Genomic DNA, 19391 nt, shown 5'->3' with positions numbered 1-19391 from the left:
CCCAAAGTGCTGGCATTACAGGCGTGAGCCACTGCACCCGGCTCTATTTCTTTTTTTTTTTTTTTTTTTTAATACAGATGGGTCTTGTTTTATACAGGCTGGTCTTGAACTCCTGGGCTCAAGCAATCCTCTCGCCCTGGCTTCCGAAAGTGCTGGGATTACAGGCGTGAACCACCATGACAGGCCACCCTCTTTCATTTCTTTATAGCCTTTATGATAACCTGTAACCATCTTCGATAATTCTCTATTTTCCTGTTCTGTGTTTGTTTACCCCCCAATCCCCAAATGGAACATCATCCCCAAAATGCAAAACACCATTCCTTTCACTGCTGATCCTCAGTGCTTACAATACAGCCAGGCGCAGAGTAAGTGCTCTATAAATACTGCTCACAATCTTACAGCCTTCCAGCTCACCATGAGGTAGATACTAATATCAGTCCCATTTTCCAAATGAGCACACGGAGGCTTAGAGAAGAGTTTCCCAGTTAGCAGGTGGCCAAACCAGGATTGGAACCCAGGCCTGCCTAAGTAGTTAACCCATCTCTTAAATAGCCTAAATTCTAATCCCTCCACCTGCCCTCCGAGGAGCACAAGTTGAGAATATGAAAAAGAATTTTTTTTTGTGGTTCTCAATTCTGTTTCTAGAAAGACTCCAAGAAAAATAGTAGCTGTAATTTATCAAGTACCTACTATACGCCAAACACTGCATTTGCCATTCCCATTATGGCCCTAAGAAGGTGATATATGAAGAAGGGGGCTGCAGTCCTCCTTTGTGAGGAGAAAAGCAGTCCCCAGGGAGGTTTATGAGTTTCCTAAAGGCGCATATGGAGACGCTGGGAGTTAGGCCTGAGGTGGCCCGACCTGATACCTTGAAAGCAGCCCAGCTGGCCCCAGAGAAACCCCCTGTTCACCTCACCACTTTCACACTGGCCACTAACTGAGCATGGCATGTGGGCCTCCTTTCCCTTCCTCCACTGCACCGGGCATGTTCCTGCTTCTGGCCTGCGTGCTTCCTATTTCCTTTGCTCTAATCTGTGCCCATCTATCTGCAGGGCCCTCCCACACTTCTCTCCTCCCTCTTCCATTGCTCTGCCCCCAACTCCACTCCGGTCAGGAGCCTCTGCCATTCCGGAAACACACCAAGCAAGCACAGGCCAGCCTCAGGGCCTTTGCACCTACTGTTCCTGCTGCCTAGAGTGCCTCCCACAGAGGTCTGCACAGCTTTGGCCCTCAGCTCCTCAGGGTCTTTGTTCAAGTGTCACCTTCCCTGACCACCCCATCTAAGAGGTAAAGTCCCCCAGTTCCTTCTCCCAGCCCCTGCTTTATTTTCCTCCATAGCAGCACCATTAGCTGCATTACATATTTTATTAATTCGTTCCAGCTCCCTCACTAGATGGTGAATGCCACAAGGGCAAGGATCTGTGCTTTCTTTTTTTTTTTTTTTTTTTGAGACAGTCTCGCTCTGTCACCCAGACTGAAGTGCAGTGGTGTGATTTCAGCTTACTGCAACCTCCGCCACTCAGGTTCAAGCAATTCTCTTGCCTCAGACTCCTGAGTAGCTGAGAGTACAGGTGCCTGCCACCACGCCCAACTAATTTTTGTTTTGTATTTTTAGTAGAGACAGGGTTTCACCATGCTGGCCAGGCTGGTCTCCAACTCCTGACCTCAAGTGATCCACCCGCCTTGGCCTACCAAAGTGCTGGGATTACAGGTGTGAGCCACTGCACCCGGCTGATTCATGCTATTTTGTTTGCTGCAGGAGCCTAAGCCCAGAGCACTGTGGCATGTGGTAGGCACTTAATAAATACGGGATGATGGGTGGCTGGAATCACAACGCCATGAAGTCGGGGGAGAGGGCTTTGTCTGTCTTATTTACTGTGTCCTCAGCACCTAGAATAGTGCCTGGCACACAGCAGGTGCTCAATAAATGCACGAACTGAGAAACTGTTCCAGAGGGCAAGGACTGTGTGACCTCCCGCTGTGGTCTTTGCCCCTCTGACCCCAAAGATGGTGCAGTGGTTGGGGTGGGGAAAGCCCATTCCACACCACCGGTGGCCGCACCTGTGGTGATGCAGAAGTAGGTCTCGTGGGGTGAGACGTGGTGGATGCGATGGTGTTTACGTGGCAGGATGACATGCCAGTCCTGCAGGAGAGTGACCCAGCGTGGCAGCCCAAAGTATGTGTGTGACCACTTGTGGATCTGGTTGGTGAAAGTGCCGAAGATGATCAGGCAGAAGACGAAGCACTCCCAGGGGTATAGCTGCTCCAGGGCTTCTGCAGGTTGGGGAGAGGGGGGCTGGCACAGCTGTCACTCGGATGGGGAACCCACCCCAACAGGCCCTTACCACCTGCCCCTGGGTGGCTCCTGCACTAGGCAAGCACCCAGGATTCTCTCCCACCCCCTGCGGGGTCACAGGAGAGCTCAGGTGCAGCCCTGGGCTTCAGGCTTTCCTCCTGCTCAGGAAGCAGGCATAATGGCGTAATAGGACAATGGCGTAAGCACGGCAATGGCTAGGAATGTGGACTGCAGTCAGCTGGAGCTGGGTTCCGACCCCTGCCGACATTTCTTGGTGGTATGAGCTAGAGTCAGTGACTCCGCCTCTTAGAGGCTTAGTTTCCCCATCAGGAAAATGGGAATGATGACTTCACCCAGGTTCCCTAGAAGCGGAGCCTGAAACAGTTCTTGTATATGTGATTTATCAAGGGAGCCTCCAGGAAAAAACCTCAAAGGGAGGGAGGGAAGCAATATACGGCAGGGGAAGAGCAGAGCGAAGATGGGGTGGGCGTCCTATCTCAGCCTGTTCCTGCAAGGAACTCTGAGGCTCTTTAGAATTAGACCCACTCAGAGGCAAAAGGACTGCTTCGGAGGCATTTTAGTCACTGGCTCCAGCCTTATCCCAAGGGGAGAGGTGGCACCTCCCCTCCATCCCTGGAGAAGCTGGGAGCTGTCAGCAGCCACCTCTCACAGAAGCAGGGGATGGGTGCACCCCCAGGGAAGGGGATGGGCAGGGTGCCACAGCACCCACTACATGGCACTACACATCCTCAGCACCTCTACCCACGGGAGGCTGCCTGAAGAACCAATGGGTGTTAAGGTGCCGGAACAGGACCAGGCCCCACTCTACCTCCATCTGACAGATAAGGCAACTGAGGCTCAGAGTGGTGAAATCACTTACTTTGGGACAAGTCTCTCTAAAAATAGGCAGGCTCTGTTTTCACAGCCTAGACGTTTTCCCACTAGGCCACAGTAGTAAAACCCCAGAAGCCCTGCCAGGCAGGTAACACAAATGAATATGGGGACGTTGGTAAACTAGAAAGACGCGTCCTGTTAAAGGCAATGGCTGCAGCTCAGCTCCCACCCAGTGAGGCCAGGTGGGAACATGGACCCAGAGGGGCCAGAGCAGATTGTGCAAGAGAAGCTGGAAACCCCGATCTTTATGTCAGCTTTCCTGATTTTACATGAAGACAACAAATGAAAACTCTTTTAAAACACCATAAGGAGCCAAACACATAAGCCCCAGAAGGCTCCTGGGGGTGGGCCTCTGCCCCCAAAACCCCCTCCTAGCCCACCACTAGTTGGGCGTCTCACCAGGGCTGTGGGTGCGGAATTTGTAGGCCATGTTTAGCAGCGGCAGCAGTGTCACCAGGCAGTTGTCCCCGTTGGTTTCGATGAAGTCGTGCCGTGTGATAGCTGTCGGGTCAATGTGGTGCTCCCGGAAGGGTCGGATGAAAGCCTGGAGTTGAGGGGGACACAGCTCCAGCAGTCAGCCTAAGGTGGTTAGCTGCTCTCCACGGCCCCCTAAACACACTCACCTTGGGCTCACCTCCCACCTTTGCTCCTAAGTTCCCTCCACCCAGGATGCCTGAACATTCCCGCCCCGCCCACTGCTGGACACAGACCCCATCCAGCCTTTGGGGAGATGAGCCGAAATGACCCTGGAGGGACTCTGGGTTGGCACTGTCTGCCTCTGGGCCTCAGTCTCCCTACCTGTGCTGTGAGGGGGCTTGGAGACAACTTCTGCCTTTACTCCCCAACCCAACGCAGTCGAGGAGGTCCCTCCAAGTAACAGGTGGGACCCTCCGGACACCCTGCACCTCCTGGGGTAACAGCCTCCCCTCCTTAGTCCAAGCTCTTCAGACAGGGCTGACCCCGCCCCCTGGCTGAGAAAGAACATGTGACCAGGCCCGGCCAGTCACAGCATCTCTTCCCTCTGGCCAGTGACTGCCTGATGGCCCAGCACATGACCCAATCTGGGCCAATGGGAGTGAGCCATGGGACTTCAGTTGGCAGAAACTACGGGAAGGAGAAATGCTGTTCTCCCAGGAGGACAGTTCTCTTTTCCTGGAAGCTGGAAGGATGGGTCTCTGGGCGGTGAGAAACCACACACACTGGCCACCTCATGAGGGGAAAGTAGAGACAGCGACGGAGGAAGACAGAGCCTGAAGAATGTGGTCTCTCTGTCCTACTGGATGCAGCCATACCTTAATTTGGCTCTAACCCTGAAATCTTCAGTTACATCAATCAGTACTCGTGTTTGCCTAAGCCAGTTTAGATTTTCTGTCAAAACCAAAAAAGTGTGACTAATACAGGATAAAATGAAGTTAAAACAGCAAGGAGCAGCAGGGGAGACAACGGAAAAGCAAGACACCCCCAAATTCAGGGGTTCTGGTGAGGCAGGCACATATCTAAACTCTTAGACCATTGCAAGCCTGACGCTTTTGCTTCCAAAATCCCAAGGACTCCTGTTCTAGTCTTGCAGGACAGGGGTAAGGGACAGGCTGGAATGATGGTTCCCATCTTTCAGACAGGGAAATAGTCTCAGAGAAGAAAGAGGACTCACCCAAGGCCATACAGCCCAACCTCCTTCTTGAGGACATGGTTAGGTCAACATACTCACCTTCCCCACAATGGGCAGCTCCACGGAGCCCCATGTGTCAGCACCCCAGTGTACCAGGCCAGACAAGAAGTCAGCAATGAGAGCCCCTGCAACTGTGGACAAGAAGAGGGTGAGTGAAGGGACATCCCTGCATCCCGCCAATCAGAATCACTCATTCATTTACTCACTTGCCTGCTCATGCATTTGTTAGGAGGGGAAGGTGTCCCTTCTTCTCTAGCTGGGATGTTTTCTTCCCTGAACATGGAACCTCAGGCATAACACTCCTGCCTGTCACTTGCTGTGCCCCAGGGGAGATGCCAAGACTCATGTGCCTGGAGAGTCTGGAGAGCATAAACTGGGCATGCCCAGATCAGTCCAACCTTTCCCTATTAGGAGCTGGCTGTGCCCTTCTCTCTGCCCCACATAGGGAAGCCTGCACCGGTGCTGCCTGGAACTGGAGCAATGTCCTTCTGGGTTTGGTGTTAGAAAGAAAGTACCTTGGCCAGGTGCGGTGCCTTACACTTATAATCCCAGCGCTTTGAGAGGCTGAGGCAGGCAGATCACTTGAGGTCAGGAGTTTGAGACTAGCCTGACCAATATGGTGAAAACCCGTCTCTACTAAAATTACAAAAATTAGCCAGGTGTGGTGGCATGCACCAGCAGTCCCAGCTACTCGGGAGGCTGAGGCAGTTGAATCACTTGAACCTGGGAGGTGGAAGTTGCAGTGAGCTGAGATCGCACCACTGTACTCCAGCCTGGGCGACAGTGTGAGATCCCGTCTCAAAAACAAAAGAAAGAAAGTACCTTACCTGCAGATAGAAGCCTCGCTGCTCCACCTCTACCCCTCCAGCTTTTATCAGCAATAAACATGATCATTTGGTCTCCAGCAGCCTTTTCCTTGTTTCTGTTCTCAATCTGTTCGGAACTTGAGTAGGGTGCCCTCAGAGACTCCAACACCATTCACTCGAGGGTTCAGTAGATATGGACTCAAATTCCAGTTCTGGCACTCACTAGCTGTGACGTTGCATATGTTATTTAGCCTCTCTGTGCCCAGCTTCCTCTTGTAAAATGGGAATGACGTGACTGGGCGCGGTGGCTCACTCCTGTAATCCCAGCACTTTGGGAGGCCGAGGCGGGCGGATCACCTGAGGTCAGGAGTTCGAGACTAGCCTGGCCAACATGGGGAAACCCCGTCTCTACCAAAAATACAATAATTAGCCAGGTGTGGTGGCACACGCCTATAATCCCAGCTACTCAGGAGGCTGAAGCAGGAGAATTGCTTGAGCAGGAGATGGAGGTTGCAGTGAGTCGAGATTGTGCCACTGCACTCCTTCCTGGCCAACAGATTGAGACTCTGTCTTGAAAAAAAAATAAAATAAAAGGGAATGATGCTAACATTTATGAGCACTTTCTCAATGCCAAGCACAAGTGCTTTACAGGCTAAATGAATTCTCACCATTTGCTGGAAATTGGAAGCATTTTTATTCCCACTTTATAGAGGTGGAAACTGAGGCTTCCACCCCATGCCACCTCCCGTCACTCTCCTCTTTCACTGCAGCCCAGGCTTACTTTATCCCCTTTCCCTTGTATGCCTCTGTGTCTTTGCATTTGCTGTTCCCTCTGCCTGGAACATTCTTTCCTAAGATGCAACACAGCTTACTTCCTCACCTCCTTGAGATGTTTACTCAAATGTCCTCCCTGGACACCTGATGGAAAATTGTAACCACCTCATCTTCCAGCATTTCTGATCTCCTATGTATATTGTTCTCCAAGCACTCAGCACCTCTGACTGCTCTTTTGCTGGTGTATTTTCTCCCCCAACAAGGAGGTCGGCTCCACCATGGCCAGGGCTTTAGTCTCTTGTTTGTGGCTGCATCCTAGCTCCTGGCACCTATTCAGAACTCAGTAGAGCATTACTAAGTGCAGTGCTTGGCACATAGTAAGCCCTCAGGCCATATTATTGTTGCTGTCATTTAGTCAATCAACTAAGCAACACTCCACAAAGGCCTACTGTGTGATAAGCTCTAGGGACAGAAACATGTCAGACACTAAACTCATGTCTATGGGAACACTGTAAAATCCAGCAGAGGATGAAGGCGGCTGTGAGTGATGACACGTGCAGCCCCCTGGCTCATGGGGCTTCAGATAAACCCCTCCCCAGACTTAGTTTGTCTGTGTCAACTGGTTGTCCGAGGTTCTGAGTTCTGCTGGTGCCCTCAGCCCCCTGGTGACAGGGGACCAGGGTCTTGGGGTACTGTAGAGACTGCAAAAAAGCCCCTGGATGCTTCCTGGGTGAGACTTGTGGTTGAAGGGACAAAAGTAAGCACGCGAGTCACTGTGAATGTGCAATCCTGATGTCCGGGCCCGGGGTGAGGGGCAGCCGCTGGACGCAGACTTTCCAGAGGCCCTGTGGTATCCATCACAGGTGCCAAGCACAGGAGGGGTGGTGGGGGTGGGGGCAGCACAGCTTCACGCAGGCACCTGCAAGTTCCTGGTGATAAGGGCGGGAGGGCAGGTGGGGACAGGTGGCAGCTATACCTCCTGGCACACAGACGCCTCAGGACAGGCTGAAGGGTGTCACTGCATAGTGGCTGGGCTGAGGTAAAGGGGCTGGGACTCAGCAAGGCCCCAGAGCCTGTGCACCCAGTGGCCCTGCTCTGGTCTGGGCAGTCTCTGCTCCTTGGTGATGGGGAGGGTGGACCCAGGCCAGGGGCAGGGGAGGGGGTGTCGAAGGCGAGGAAGGTGGAAGCCCGAGAAGGGCTTCTGGATTTTCTGTCCCTCTACCCAGCACCCCACCCCCACTCCAGATCCCCTGTGCTGGCTCCTCCTCAGCCTTCTTGCGCAGAGCGAAGGTCAGCCAACCCTTCTGGCTAAAGCCATCCTTCCGGGCAGCTGCTCTCGCTCACATCTCCCTGCTTCATTTATTTCATGGCACTTGTCATGCCCTGAGATGGCCTCATTTGTCATCCCTTCTTGGATGAAGAAAGAGGCCTGGAGAAGTTGAACCACTGCCTCCCAGTCAAGTGGCCTGGAAGTGGCAGTTATGGGATGGGAGGGGCCTGTCAACCTGCCTCCAAAACCAGCATGCTTTTGTGTCCTTACACTGCACTGCAGCAGGTCCATGGCATTATTACAGCCCCTACTGCATCCTTCAGGATGCTGTGTATGCACTGCCTCTGTCTACCAGCAGGGACAAAAGGCCATGTGGCCAAGAGGTATGACAGAGCTAGATCAAGTGTTGGGGGCCTCAGCATCTTTACTTGCTTAATGAGGTCAACTGAGGTATCTTGAGGTCCTGTCCCCATAGCTCGGCCTAATGACATCTCTAAATGCTGCCTTCAGGTCGGGCTGGAGTGCAGTGCAGAGTTGCAGAGCTCGCACCTCCCAGCACTTTGGGATGCCAAGGTGGGCGGATCACCTGAGGTAGGGAGTTCAAGACTAGCCTGGCCAACATGGTGAAATCTTGTCTCTACTAAAAATACTAAAAAATTAGCCAGGGATGGTGGTGGGCACCTATAATCCCAGCTACTTAGAAGGCTGAGGCAGGAGAATGGCTTGAACCTGGGAGGCAGAGGTTGCGGTGAGCCGAGATTGCGCCACTGCACTCCAGCCTGGGTAATAAGAGCAAAACTCTGTCTCAAAAATGAATGAATGAATGAATGAATGAATGAATGAATGAATGAATTCTGTCTTCATGAAAGAAATAGCTACAGAGGAGAAGTGACTAGATGTCATAAGGGTAGGGCCTTGCAAGGGATTCAGAGTTCAGGTTCCTTGTTCCCCGAGTTCTGGGCTCCTGATGAGATGGGGACAAGCCCCTTCCCCTCCCTAAACCTTGGCTCATTTTACGTTATAATTGAATATAACCTATAAACAGTAAAGGCCATAGGCCTTACACAGCTCACAGCCTTTTTACGCATAGACACACCTGTCTGACCACCCACCAAGTTAAGATAGAGATTCTATACCTACATAGAATATAAGGGGTTGGCAAACTTTCTTTAAAGGGTCAGGCAGGCTGGGCGCAGTGCTCACACCTGTAATCCCAGCACTTTGGGAGGCTGAGGCAGGAGGATCACTTGAGGTCAGGAGTTTGAGACCTGTCTGGCCAACATGGTGAAACCCCGTCTCTACTAAAAACACAAAAAATTCAGCTAGGTGTGGTGTCGCGGACCTATAGTTCTAGCTACTCAGGAGGCCGAGGCAGGAGAATCACTGGAACCTGGGAGGCACAGGCACAGTGAGCAGACCTTGTGCACTGCACTCCAGCCTGGGCAACAGATGGAGACTCCATCTCATAAATAAATAAGTAAATGGACAGTAAATATTTTGCGCTTTGCAGGCCAGGCAGTCTCCACTGCAGCTCCTCAACTCTGCAGCTGTAGTGTGAAGGCAGACATCAACAGCATTCCCAGAATACTTGTTTACAAGTATTTTTGGTCCTCAGGCCATAGTGTGCTGACCCCTGATAGAAAGCATTTCCAGGCCAGGTGCTGTGGCTCACGCCTGTAATTCCAGCACTTTGGGAGGCCGAGGCGAGCAGATCACCTGAGGTCGGGAGTTCGAGACCAGCCTGACCAACGTGGAGAAACCCCATCTCTACTAAAAATGCAAAATTAGCCAGGCATGGTGGCGCACAGCTGTAATCCCAGCTACTCAGGAGGCTGAGGCAGGAGAATCGCTCGAACCCAGGAAGCAGAGGCTGTGGTGAGCTGAGATCATGCCATTGCACTCCAGCCTGGACATCAAAAGCAAAACTCCATCTCAAAAAAAAAAAAAAAAAGAAAAGAAAGCATTTCCAGCTCCACAGCTGGCTCTTCTGTCCCCCTAAGCTCCCTTCTGACCCTGTTCCATGCAACCATAGAGCTGCCTCCTTCCAGCAGGGACCGATTTTGCCTATTCTAGAACTTTATGTAAACGAATTCATATAGTAGGTGCTCTTTGGAGCCTGGCTTCTTTTACTAGTGTAATGCTTCTAGCGTGAGCCATGCAGTCGTGCGGATCAGCAGTGGTTCATCATTTTTAGGGCTGAGTATCCCATTATCTGGATGTACAATGATGCATTGATCCACCTGGCCATGGTTGGCCATTTGGGCTGTTTCCAGTTTGGGGTTGTTTTGAATCTGCTGCAGTGAATATTGGTGTACAAGTCTATGAGTAGACATCCACCCTCATTTACTTTGGGTTAAGATGTCAACTACTTTTTTAAAAAAAAAACAAACCAGATATTTATTGAGTCCTTATAACTACCAGGCCCCGTGCCAAGGCCTTAAATGTTTTATCTCCTTTAATCCCTGAATGGCACCAAGGCCTTGCTTAGGCCACATCTTATCTCTTTACTCATTCTAAACACTTAATCCTCACAGATAATGAGAAAGATGAGAATAATAAAAATGATACAGATGAGAAAACAGTACTTGGGTTAACACTGTGTACTGGGCTTTGTGAAGTGTTAAAAAGTGCATCACTGAGAGCATAACTTGCCATTCCTTAAGTGTGGGCTGTGTACAGCGACTCTTTCCAAAGAGTGCACAGTATGAAAAAGGAGGGAGGTCGGGCGTGGGGCTCACACCTGGAATCCCAGCACTTTGGGAGGCTGAGGTGGGTGGATCACTTGAGGTCAGGAGTTCGAGACCAGCGTGGCCAACATGGTGAAACCCCATCTCTACTAAAAATACAAAAATTAGCCAGCCATGATGGTGTAGGCCTGTAATCTCAGCTATTTGGGAGGCTGAGGCAGGAGAATCACTTGAACCTGGGAGGAGGAGGTAGCAGTGAGCCAAGATCGTGCCACTACACTCCAGCCTGGGTGACAGAGTGAGACTCTGTCTCAAAAAAAAAAAAAAAAAAAAAGAAATGGGAGGAAGGCTGGGTGCATTGGCTCACGCCTATAATACCAGCACTTTGGGAGGCCAAGGTGGGAGGATTGCTTGAGTCCCGGAGTTCAGTACCAGCCTGAGCAACATAGGGAAACCCTGTCTGTATATAAAACAACAAAATTAGACAGGTGTGGTGGCACAAGCCTGTGGTCCTAGCTGGAGGCTGAAGTGGGGAGATGGCTTGAGCCTGGGAGGTTGAGATTGCAGTGAGTTGTGATCGAGTCACTGCACTCCAGCCTGGGTGACAGAGGAAGATTTCATCTCAAAAAAAAAAGGCGGGGCAGGGGGAACAGAGTAACTTTTGTTTGTTGTTTTTTTGAGATAGACTTTCCCACTGTGGCCCAGACTGGAGGGCGGTGGTGCCATTCACAGCTCACTACAGCCTTGAGCTCCCATGCTCAAGCGATTCTCCCACCTCAGACTCTCGAGGAGCTGGGACTACAGGCATGCGCCACCACACCCTGCTGATTTTAAAATTTTTTTTGTAGAGACAAGGGTCTCACTATGTTGCCCAGGCTGACCAGTGAACTCCTGAGCTCAAGCAACCCACCCACAAATCCTAAAGTGCCTCCCAAAGTGCTGGGATTACAGGCGTGAGCCACCGCGCTCAGCCGAGAGTAACTTGACTGTGGGGAACTCTGGCATCTGCTACCTTAGCCAGGGGATCAAAGTCATCACAGTGATAAATCATGTTGACTGTACTTTTGCTATGATGTGATGAAAATGGCACTTTACCTCTGAACTCTTCCTCCTCATAACCCATAACCCCAGTCCAATCATGAGAAAAGCATCAGACAGATACCAACAGAGAGGCAGCCTACAACACACCTGACTAGCACTCCTCAAAACCGCTAAGGCCAGCCGGGCGCGGGAGCTCATGCCTGTAATCCCAGCACTTTGGGAGGCTGAGGCGGGTAGATCACGAGGTCTGGAGATTGAGACCATCCTGGCCAACATGGTGAAATTCCATCTCTACTAAAAACGCAAAAATTAGCTGGGCGTGCTGGCGCGTGCCTGTAGTCCCAGCTACTCGGAAGGCTGAGGCAGGAGAATCGCTTGAACCCGGGAGGCAGAGGTTGTGGTGAGCCAAGATTGCGCCATTGCACTCTAGCCTGGCAACAGAGCAAGACTCCGGCTCAAAAAAAAAAACAAAAAACGGACAAGAGGATCCTAGAGGGGACATGACAACTAAAGGCCATGTGATACCCTGGATGGGATCCAGGTACAGAAAAAGGACATTAGGGAAGAACTAAGGCAATCTGAATAAGCCATGGACTCCAGCTCATGATAATGTATCAACACTGGCACACACTGTAGCAAATGTGCCCCACTAATGTAAAATGTAAGATGTGAATAACAGAGGAAACTGTGTGCCCCAGGCATATGGGGACTCCGTACTATCTGCCCCATCTTTCTGTAAATTGAAAACTTGTTCTAAAAAATAAAGTCTACTTTTCAAAAGGTGCACAATCTCACTTCATGTCCATGGTAACAAGCCCACCCCATACTGACCTTCCAGAGGAGGGTAAGGACTTCCCAAGGTCACAGGGTGGCAGGAGCAAGGCAGGGCTGCTGGTGAGTAGCCAGGGCCACACTAGAGTCATTCAGGATGATGCAACCTTAGGGTTAGGGTTAGGGAGCCTTCGCACCCAGGTATGGAGAATGGAGACATTTACCTCCCTTAACTATTAGAAGTTACTAAACTGGGCCGCTGGGTAAAGAGCCCAGTGCGTCCCACGACACAGCAAGCATTCCCCACAACGCAGCTCCCGTGAGCTCTCTGCTGAGCCTCAGTCTTGCCATCGGTCCAATGGCCAAGCGCTGGCACCCACAGGCTGCCCAGCAGGGAGGGACGTGTGCTTTGGACAGAAGTCAGTAATTATTTTAGAAGATGAGGAGCCCTCCCCCTGGCTCCGTGATCTTGCGGCCTCTGCCGGTGGCAGTGACTCCAGGCTGCTGTCTGAGGCTGCTTTAATGGGGGCAGGGGTGGCAGACAGGCACACAGAAGCCTCTTTGTCCCAGCTCTGGGGTGGTGGCGGTTGGGAGCCGGCTCCCCTGGGGGCAGCTTCGGCTTGGTTACCACCCCTCCCTGCAGAACACTGGGACAAGGAGAGGGATGGGAGACGGCTCTCCCCAGGCTCCCCTGATTCACGGGGGACCTTGAGGTAGTCTCTCGGCCTGCGGGGGCTTCCATTTTCCCAGAGGCCACCCAGCTGGGACTTCCTCACCCCTCTCTGCCCACCTCAAGGGCCTGGCATGGAGATGGAAGGCGTGGCTGAGGGGCCAAGTGAACGCACTGAGGGCAAATCCATGGGCTTTGGCCCTGGGTCCCAGGCCTGTCTTTCCTGCCTTCCAGCTCAGTCAAATCCAGACTCCACTTCCACATACAGGGCGGGCCACGACCTGAGCCTGGGACTTCTCCGACCTCATCCCCAACCTCTGGACTCACTGTGCCCTCTGCCCGGAGGGCCCTCTCCCAAGGTCCACGGAGGACTCTGACTGCTCCTTTAAGGGCCAACTCATAACCCAAACACTTCCTCCTCCTTCTCCACGTGGAACAAAAGCTCAGGGCGCCCACGGCCTTCACTTGTTCACCCACTGACTCACGACAATGATGTCCTTGTCAAAGTGGCTGACCTCCACGTGGCTAAATCCGAAGGTCCCTTTACTGCCCACCTTGCTGGTCCACTCGGTGGTTGTTCCCAGTTGACCCCCAAGACTCCTGGAAACACATTCTCCTCTTGGCCCCTGCAAGCCCTTCCTGGTATTCCCCCAACCTCCCTGGTTCTCCCCTGACCTCCTTGGCAGCGTCATCCCAGCCTCCCTTGCTGGCTCTTCCTCCTCCCCAGCCTGGAAACAGGGGAGACTCAGCCCCTGGGGGTGCTCAGCCAGCCTAGGAGATAAGGAGCTCCATCTCGATACAGATGACCCCGGATTTCTTTCTCTTTCTTTTTTTTTTTTTTCCAGAGGGAGTATCACTCTGTTGCCCAGGCTGGAGTGCAATGGTGCGATCTTGGCTCACTGCAACCTCCGCCTCCCAGGTTCAAGCGCTTCTCCTGTCTCAGCCTCCCTAGTAGCTGGGATTATAAGGACGTGCCACCACACCCAGCAAATTTTTGTATTTTTAGTGGAGACAGGGTTTCACCGTCCCAAAGTGCTGGGATTAAAGGTGTGAACCACCATGCCCGGCCAGACCCCCAGATTGCTATTTTCAGCTGCCTCTCCCTGCCTCCAGACCTGGATTTCCAGTTTCCTGCTCGACACCTCTCCTTAGCTCACCAGTAGCCATCTCAAGCATCTCCCTCAGGCCTGCTCTGCCGACCTGTCTCCATGTCTGTGAATGACGGCTTCATCCCTTCCATCTCTCAAGAGAGAAACCTTAGAGTCAGGCTAATTCTTCCCCCTCTCACCTCCACAGCCAACCTGGAAGCACATTCTGGCAGCTCACCTTTCACAGCTCCTCCAGAATTTGACAACTCATCACCACCTCCACTGCTCCACCCAGGTCTGGGCCGCCCTTGGGTCTAGGCTGCCATCTTCACGTGGATGGACCATGGCAGGTGCCTCCTCCCTGGCTGTCCCCACTACCAGCCATCTTCCCTGCAGCATTAGATGATGTCAGCTCCCTGTGGGAAACTCACCAATGGCTTCTCATGACCCCACATCCAGACCATGGCCCTCAAGGCCCCACAACATCTGCTTCCAGTGCCTCGCTGGGCTGCCACAATTTTCCTTTGATCAATTTCCTCCAGCCACAATGGCCTTGCTCTGTTCCCCAAACACACCAAGCATGTACCAACCTCGGGGCCTTTGCATTTGCTCTTCCCTGTGCCTTGGATGCCCCTCCCCAAGATCTCTGCACGGTCCCTCCCTCACCTCCTTCAGGTGTCTGTGCGAACGTCACCTTTGCAGAGAGGCTTTCCCGCCTACCCTCTTAGCTTGGTTTTGCTTCCCAGCGCTGCGCCATGTGTGTCTGTGTTTATTGACTTGACACCTTTCCGTGCTTCTGCCTTCCTTGATTTCTGGGGCCTGCCTGGGACAATGGAAGCTCTGGAGGAGATAGTGAGGGGTAGGGGGCAGGCTTTGCAGGCTGGCATGGTGCCCTTACTACCTGCATGTTAACATAGAAATCAGAGTGGATATTTAAATCGATTAAGGACTGTGCAAACACCATTATCAGGCGATTGTCTGCTCTTATCAGCCCAGAGGCAAAGGTGTGGGATGGGGAAGCTGGTGCTGTGCAGCCTTGAAAGCCAGAGATTTCCTGGGCTGTGGCTGGAAGCTCAGGTCCCAACCAGGGAAGGGAGATAGTGACCTGCCTGGGACATCCACCCTCCCAGTCTGCACAGCACATACCTGGGCTCTGATCCAGCCCATCTTTTACCCCTGTAGAGGCCTGGAACGGCCTGGCCTCCCAATGTTAACTGGAGGCTACACAGGCCCTGGTGGGGAAGTCCTCATTTGAAAGCCAGGCAGGTCTGGATTTGCGATCTCAGACTCTGCTGCTGCCTGAGTGAGGACCAACATGCAACTTACGCAGCCTCTCAGATGGTGATGGGAACCTCCTCACCAGGGTGGCACAAAGAGTGAAAAGTGCCCAGCATGGGGCTTGGCACATAGTAAGTGCTCACAAAACATCCACCATTAAACTGACCAGTGAGCTGAGGTGCAAGCCTTGATCAGTGGTCTGGCAGGTGCTGTCCCCTCCCCGCTCCTGCTTAGTCACTGGTTTTCTCAGCACCTAGGCACACCTGCATTTTGCCTTCACAACAGCCCTAGGAGGCCGGTACTGCCAGCAGCCTCATTTACACTGTGGAAAATGAGCCTCAGAGATGCAGTAACACTTGCCCAAGACCACAGAGCCAGAAGGTGGTGGAACTGGGACTTGAACCCAGGTCTGTAGAGGCCTGCTTGTAACCATCCCCAGATGAGGCTGCAAAGCTCAGACTGTCTATATTCCTGCCCTTGAATATGGGGCTTGAAGCAGACAGGCTTGGGGTGCAGGTCTCTCCCATCCCTGAGGGCAGGGGACATGCCTGGCTCCTGCCTGGGCTTCCCAGCAACGGACGGGTTCACCTCTCTCCCCTCCAGCTGGTCCGGCTCCCATCCTCAGCATATACCAACCCCATCCCAGACCCAGATGGTTCCATTCGCTGGCCTGAGCACTATTGGCTTAGGTGGCTAGAATGCTTTTAATGAGATTGTGGGAGTTGAACCCTTAGGGATGGCCAGGCAGGACCAAGGGCACAGCTGCCCCATTCAGTCTGGAAGTCGGGGACTGGGAGGGGACAGGTGGTGCATGGAGAGGAAGGAAACTGAGTTACTCAGGGCGTGGGAGTGCAGATAGTGTATTAACAACTATGTTGTGCTCTGCCTCAAAGTGTGACTCTGGACTGGTCCCTTCTCTGAGCCTCAGTTTCCTCATCTGGAAAATGATGACAACCTTAGCGTAAGAAGTGACCGATGGAAAACACCCAGGAGGTACTAATAAACAACAGCTCTCTCATTCATTCATTCATTCGATTCAAAAAATACTGAGCACCGGCTGTGTGCCAGGTCTGAGGCTTGAGCTAGGGACACAGCGGTGAATGAAACAGACAAAAATCTCTGCTCTCAGGGAGCTGGCATTTGAGTTGGGAGAGATAAGACGATAAACAAATAAAGACACTGTGGACACAGTGTAACAACAGAAAAGGGGGACGGTGTGTGACAGGACTGCTATTTTGAGACAGAGTCTCGTTCTGCTGCCTGGGCTGAAGTGCTGTGGTGTGATCTTGGCTCACTGCAGCCTCCGCCTCCTTCCTGGGTTTAAGTGATTCTCCTGCCCGAGCCTCTCAAGTAGCTGGGACAACAGGCGCCCGCCACCACAGCCAGCTAATTTTTGTATTTTTAGTAGAGGTGGGGTTTCACCATGTTGGACAGGCTGGTCTCGAACTCCTGACCTCAAGTGATCCGCCCCCCTCGGCCTCCCACAGTGCTGGGATTACAGGCATCAGCCACCACACCTGGCCGGGGCTGCTATTTTTTGTGGGGCAATCACACCTCCTCTGCTGAGAGGAGGTGACCTCTCAGCAGAGACCTGGAGTGAGCCATGTAGGTGTCTACTGTCAGAGTTCTAGTCAGCGAACGGCACATGTAAAAGCCCTGAGTAGGAATGTATCTGAGAGTAGGCGACAGAGGCATAGTCAGGGGGCCAGCATGGCAGGTGCAGGGTGACCTAGCATGAGGGTGGAGAGAGGACGCTGGGGCAGGTACACTGAGGAGCGTGTGTTCTCTACGGCTGCAGGTGTATGCAGATAAGAGTGGGGGAGTGGCATGATCTGCCTGGGGCTCTAGCAGATCCAGCTAGCCGTGTGGAGACTGGACGGTGCAGGGCAAAGGTGAAGGCAGGGAGACCAGGAAGGAGGCTCCTGAAACAGTCCAGGCGGGAGGATGGTAGCTGGACCAGCGTGGGGACCATGAAGGTACAGAGCCATGGCTGTACTCCTCATGCAGTTTGAAAGTAGAGTTAACAGCGTTTGCTAATGGTTTTGGATGTGCAATGCAAGAGGAAGGGGGAGGAACTGAGGATCATGTTTAGGTTTTGGGCCTAAGTGTCAGGCTGCAGGGAGGTGCTGCTGACTGCGATAGGGAGGTGCTGCTGACTGCGACAGGGAGGCAGGGTACCCAAGGCACATACTGGACTCGAGCACACACATCTGCGCATGCGGACACACGCACGCGCCAGTTACCCGGTGGGTCCCTGGCCCCTAGGGAAGCTGAGGCAGGCAGCAGTGCTTCGGGCACTCACCAACACCGACTATGACGAGGGGCGTGTGCTCCCAGCGGGCCAGCAGCAGGAGGTGGACCAGGTTGTAGGCGATGAGGCTGAAGCACAGGATCACAGAGCACCACTCCTGGAGACGCTTGCCTGGAGGGAGCAGAGGTGAGAGGTAAAGGCTGGAGGGTCAAGGCCAGGCAGAGTGTGGCCCCATGGGAACTTTTCTTTTCTTTCTTTTTTTTTTTTTCTGAGACAGATTCTCACTCTATCACCCAGGCTGGAGTGCAGTGGTGCCATCTCGGCTCACTGCAACCTCCACCTCCTGGGTTCAAGCGATTCTCCTGCCTTAGCCTCCCGAGTAGCTGGGGTTATAGGCGCCTGCCACCACACCCGGCTAATTTTTGTATTTTTAGTAGAGAGGGGGTTTCACCATATTGGCCAGGCTGGTCTTGAACTCCTAACCATGTGATCTGCCCGCCTCGGCCTCCCAAAGTGCTGGGATTACAGGTTTGAGCCACCGCACCTGGCCAGGAGCTTTTCAACTGTGTTCAATGCGTCTATATTGCCAAACACAAGCTGAGCTTACAGACTCCCACAAAGGATTCTGTACCCATTTCACAGATGACGTCACTGAGGCCCTGGCCAAGGTCAAACAGTCAGGGCTGGATGAATTAAACCAAGGAAGGGGACCTTCAGAGAGTGGCCCAATTCTTTGACAGACAGGACCAGAACTCTGGTCTCCTGGGCCCCTCTGGGCTCTCTCTGGAGACGCCTAAGGAAACTGTAATGAGCTTCTTTTTCTTTTTTAAACTAGAATCTTTGTGGCTTCACTTGTCCCCTTTTGCAGGTAATTATTTGGAGGCAGAGGCTACAAACAACCTTTAATCCTGGTGGCTCACACCCTGCCCAGCCTCCCTCAAGCAGGCTCCAGACAACAAGTCAGGAATTCATGGACAAATAGGGCTATGGGGACAGTAGGGCTTCTCAAAGTACGGTAGGTGGGCCAGGGAGGCAGAGCTTCTGATTCCCAAGAGGAGTTAGAAGTCAGGCTTTGCGTGTGCAATCTGTTTAAGTGTTGCCACATAGTTTTCATAGACACACGAGTTCAGACAAGCTGATTCACTCACTACAGCTTTGTTTGTGGTGTCAAAACTTGGGAAATAACCTAAGTGGCCGTTGCCTGGGGATTGGGCAAATGAATTCAGTCCACATCATCTCTGCAGCCAGGAAAACGCCTGGGCGGTTGTCTATATGTGGACGTGGAGAGACGCTCAGGACATCTAGGTAAGCGCAAAATAGCAACCATTTATGTTAAAAAAAAAAAAAAAATCTATACAGTTAGGACTGGCTTTTCCCTTATTCCCTTTTAAAGTACTAGCATATTACATTGTTTTCTTTTAATCGTAAATTAAAAAAAAAAAAGGGGGCCATGTGCGGTGGCTCACACCTGTAATCCCAGCACTTTGGGAGGCCGAGGCAGGAGGATCATTTGAGACTAGGAGTTCGAGATGAGCCTGGCCAACATGGTGAAACCCCATCTCTACTAAAAATACAAAAATTAGCCGGGCATGGTGGCGGGTGCCTGTAATTCCAACTATTCGAGAGGCCAAAGCAGGAGAATCACTTGAATCTGGGAGGTGGAGACTGCAGTGAGCTAAGATGGCACCACTGCACTCCAGCCTGGGCAGCAGAGTGAGACTCCATCTCAAAAAATAAAAACTAAGGCCGGGCGCGGTGGCTCAAGCCTGTAATCCCAGCACTTTGGGAGGCCGAGACGGGCAGATCACAAGGTTAGGAGATCGAGACCATCCTGGTTAACACGGTGAAACCCTGTCTCCACTAAAAAGTGCGGAAACTAGCCGGGCGCGGTGGCGG

At 52.4% G+C, this 19391-nt stretch overlaps 1 protein-coding gene across 1 annotated transcript in view; it reads right to left on the bottom strand.

Moving 5' to 3' along the window:
• Window positions 1–19391, bottom strand: part of TMEM189 (transmembrane protein 189) — a gene marked incomplete at its 5' end in the record, with an annotated part of 29916 nt that overhangs the window by 2029 nt on the left and 8496 nt on the right. The window contains 4 exons of the mRNA XM_011929183.1: window positions 2062–2274; window positions 3590–3734; window positions 4899–4990; window positions 17547–17666. Of these exons, the coding sequence (XP_011784573.1) occupies window positions 2062–2274; window positions 3590–3734; window positions 4899–4990; window positions 17547–17666 (570 nt within the window). The remainder of the gene's footprint in view (window positions 1–2061; window positions 2275–3589; window positions 3735–4898; window positions 4991–17546; window positions 17667–19391) is intronic.

The sequence above is a fragment of the Colobus angolensis genome, unplaced genomic scaffold (genome assembly GCF_000951035.1).
Source record: "Colobus angolensis palliatus isolate OR3802 unplaced genomic scaffold, Cang.pa_1.0 Scaffold8, whole genome shotgun sequence".
NCBI lineage: Eukaryota > Metazoa > Chordata > Mammalia > Primates > Cercopithecidae > Colobus > Colobus angolensis.
The sequence above is the reverse complement of the archived record's forward strand: the minus strand, read 5'-3'. Positions and strand labels throughout refer to the sequence as shown.